The sequence below is a fragment of the Porcisia hertigi genome, chromosome 8 (genome assembly GCF_017918235.1).
Source record: "Porcisia hertigi strain C119 chromosome 8, whole genome shotgun sequence".
NCBI classification, from domain to species: Eukaryota; Euglenozoa; class Kinetoplastea; order Trypanosomatida; family Trypanosomatidae; genus Porcisia; species Porcisia hertigi.
The window spans coordinates 152008-155494 of NC_090567.1; the positions used below are offsets into that span (position 1 = coordinate 152008).

General features: G+C 60.4%; 1 protein-coding gene across 1 annotated transcript; it reads right to left on the minus strand.

Moving 5' to 3' along the window:
* Window positions 1–302: 302 nt before the first annotated feature.
* Window positions 303–2735, minus strand: JKF63_07894 (uncharacterized protein; the record flags this gene model as incomplete). Its single annotated transcript, XM_067903822.1, has 2 exons — window positions 303–1585; window positions 1616–2735. 2 exons carry the CDS (start codon window positions 2733–2735, stop codon window positions 303–305), a joined length of 2403 nt encoding a protein of 800 aa, XP_067759294.1.
* Window positions 2736–3487: the final 752 nt, after the last annotated feature.

Here is a 3487-nt window from a genome sequence, read left to right on the forward strand (position 1 = left end):
GCATCAAAATATACACTCGTGTATATATATAATGTATATATATATAGTTTTCTCTTTCCAGGGTGGGAAGGGAGGGAGTAGGGGGGGGGGGCACATACGCCAAAACAAAACAGTCAACAGGAAAAGGGTAACGCAGCAACAGCAGCACACGCACACACACACACATGGGGATTTGCAAAGAAAGAGAGGGAAAAAAACGTGTATACGACTAAGAAAAAGGAAAAATAAACGAAGAGGGATGCAGGCAAGGAGGCCAAAATCAAAAATAGTGTACAGCGTTGATAGGGGAGGGAGGGAGGCCATCAGCCTGCCCTGCCCAACTCCGGTGCGCTGAGATCAAGTTCCTGCGCGCATGAAGAGAGAACATCGAGACTTTGTGCATCCAGCGTGGCCATGGGCAACAGGAGCCCCTCCACACCGTCGTGCTGCATCCCAACGAGTGCGCCACAGGTGAGGCACGTGTAGATGATCCACACAGCGCTCCGTTCTGCTGCCGCCGCGCCGTCATTGCCGGTTGTAGGTTTAGAGCCCAGTGGATGCGACGCCGCCTGGTGCCCGTCCCCCTCCACTTGAAGCGATGATGCAGCTTGTGAACGGTGGACGTAAGCTCGAATGTTGGCCTGACCGAGCGCTGCAGCGGCTACGTCGCCTGCCTGTGCGCTGATTTCTTTACTCGAGCATAGAGACGCGACGCGGGGAGACTGCACGGAACGAGATATTGGGGTACAGCTGACGCTGCAGCTACCTTTTCCTTTAACCACTGGCCCTCGGTCGAGGCTATGGTCCGGCGGCGTTCCCCCGGCCTGAGCGCGCAGCACAACAGCAGCAACCGCGCCCGTGCCTGCACTGGGGCCCCTGTTTGTCGGGTTCCCAGCTGGTGCATCCGATGGTGCGGGCAAAGAGAGCAGCGCCGTCAGTCCATGCACCACCCCAGGTAGATGCAACCATTCTACGCCATGTGCGGCACCTGTAAATCGAACGCACACATCACAGGAACAAATGAAAGAGCCGTATATCATGGAGAGGAAACCGTTTGAGGTGACAGCACGACCGCAGAGGCAAGCCGTCGTGAAGTGAAGATCGGCTGCACTCTCACCCGTGTTCCCATCAACTTCTACTGATACGCTGGCACCACACATCGTTCCGCGCATCACCGCAGTCCCGAGAGGGTTGTGCTTGAATATCGTGCTGGCCGTCATCGTTGTGTGCACTGTATCGAGCCTGTCACTTGTGCCCTGCAAGGCCTTCCTTATGGACTCTTGCAAGAGCGGCGCCCGTCCTGAGAGGGAGAACGCAGCATTAGTCCTCTCCAGTAAAGTCGATGGTAGCGGTTGTGGCGATGGACCTCGCAGTTGTTGTCGCTGTGCGGCTGCAGATGCAGCTTGAACGGCATCGACGTCAAGCGCGGTGCCAAGCGCATCCACAAAGCTCAGCGTAGCGCTTTCATCGTCGTCGTTGTCGTCCTTCTCGTCGTCGCCGCTGCCGCTGCCGCTGCTGACGCGCGTTTTGACACCCGAAGAGACAACGAGTGCCCCGACGATCGACTTCCCTCTATCCGCGGTGTCTGCGCTCTTTCCCATCTGTCCAACATCGCCCCCGATAGTTAGCTGCTCATCTCGGGTAGCCGCTTTGCCGCCTTTGCCCTCGTGGACCGCCACGGCCTCTGCTGGCCCAGGCGGTGAGGGGTCGGTCACGTTCTTTCCGAGCGTAGGTTGCTCCTTATGTGAAGCGGCGGACCTCGGTGGTTCCAAAGAGGAGACGTGAGCGCTCCCCTTGAGGGAGTCACAGCGCAGCATTACCTCGCCTTCAGACTTGCCGCTTGCGTCGTCTCGAGGTATGCGGTGACCACTGTGGCGCAGCTGTCGCCGGGCGCTGCGCTCTTGCCACGAAGAGAGCTCCGAAAGAACTGCGCTGAGCTCACCTGCCGCCGGCAGTGCACCAGAGGCGGCCAATGGCGACGCGGGATCGTTTCCCAGGGGGTCACTGCAGCGCTGCCGCTGTGTACGCGCGGGGCTAGGTTGGGCCTGTGCAGCCGCCACGCCAGCATGGCCATCGCTGCCCTGCCGTGGCGTTGGATTACTACTTGTCAACTTTGGCGCCTGCACGGCGGACACACCTTCACGCCCTCGCAAGGAAGGCGACGAGGTAGTGGGTAACGCGGCGGGTCGATGCTGATCGACGGCAACGGCGTCGCGAAGTGACGCAGGAATCGGCGGTGGCATAAAGGCCGCCCGCGAGGGTGCAGCAGCTGCGGCCACCGAGGAAGGTGCACCACCGCCCAACGAATGCCTGTGCGCCCCACCGTCTGCTCGCTCTGCGCCATGCACCTTCACCCCCTGCTGTCGAAGGGCAGCAGCAGCACCTGGCGAGAGCCGCGCTGGACCCTCAGCGCGAGAGCCGTTGGTTACGCCGCACGTGGTGGGCGCTCCCTGCGAGCCTTCTTGGATTTCACGCCTGCGCTGTCTTGCGTCTGCGATGTGCTGCTTCTGTGCATCAAATCGCGCGAGCAGCTGAAGAATCGAGGAGGTGCCAGCCCCGGCCCCAGCACCGCCAGCGGCGGCGGCCGTGCTCGGTGAGAGGCTCGCACCACCACTACGACCACTGGCTTCAGACGAAGACGGCAAGGCCTGATGACCTCTTCGTGGAGGTGGCGGCGGTGGGGGTGGCGGCGGCGGTGGGGGTGGCGTAAGGTGGGCAGAAGCCTGAGGACCGTCATGTTTTAAGGCGCTGTCCATGCGGTCCACGGCAGGCGCACCGCCATTCCCTGTGTCGTCGGCGAGCTGCTGGATCAAATCAGGCACGTGTCTCATAAGTACTGGCGACATGAGCACCTGACCCGCGTCAGGTCGCCGCCGCGCGTCCTTCTGCAGAAGACGCACCACCAGCTCCCACAGCTCCTCCGAGTAGACAGCTGGAATACGGGGTGGCTGTTTGTGCACGATGTCCCGCATCAGCGCCTTCATCGACGTGGACTCGAACGGGACGTGGCCGGCACACAGCTCGTACAGCAACACACCTAGCGCCCACATATCACTCTTGCTGTTGTATGGGCGACCCTGGCAGAGTTCAGGTGAAAAGTAGCACGGCGTCCCACACATGGTGCTCGCCATCGCTACTGTGCTCTGTAGGACCGTACTAATGCCAAAGTCGCCGAGCTTGACGACATGGTTCTTGGTGAGGAAAATGTTTGACGACTTGATGTCACGGTGCAACAGGCGGCGGTCGTGCATGTACTTCACCGCCATTGTGGTTTGCACAAAGAGACTGACAACCTGTGCCTCTGACAAGAGCCCTGCAGTAGTGGTGAAGCGCGGCGAAGCCCCCAGATTACTCGGAGGGGCGGCAGAGTCGCCTCGGAGCCCGCTAGCGGCCCTCATTCTCCGCGCCGTCTGCGCAGAACTCAGCAACGAGTACACATCACCGCCGTCCGCATACTCCATGACGATATACAGATGTGGGTGTTCCTCATAGTACTCGACATAGCGAA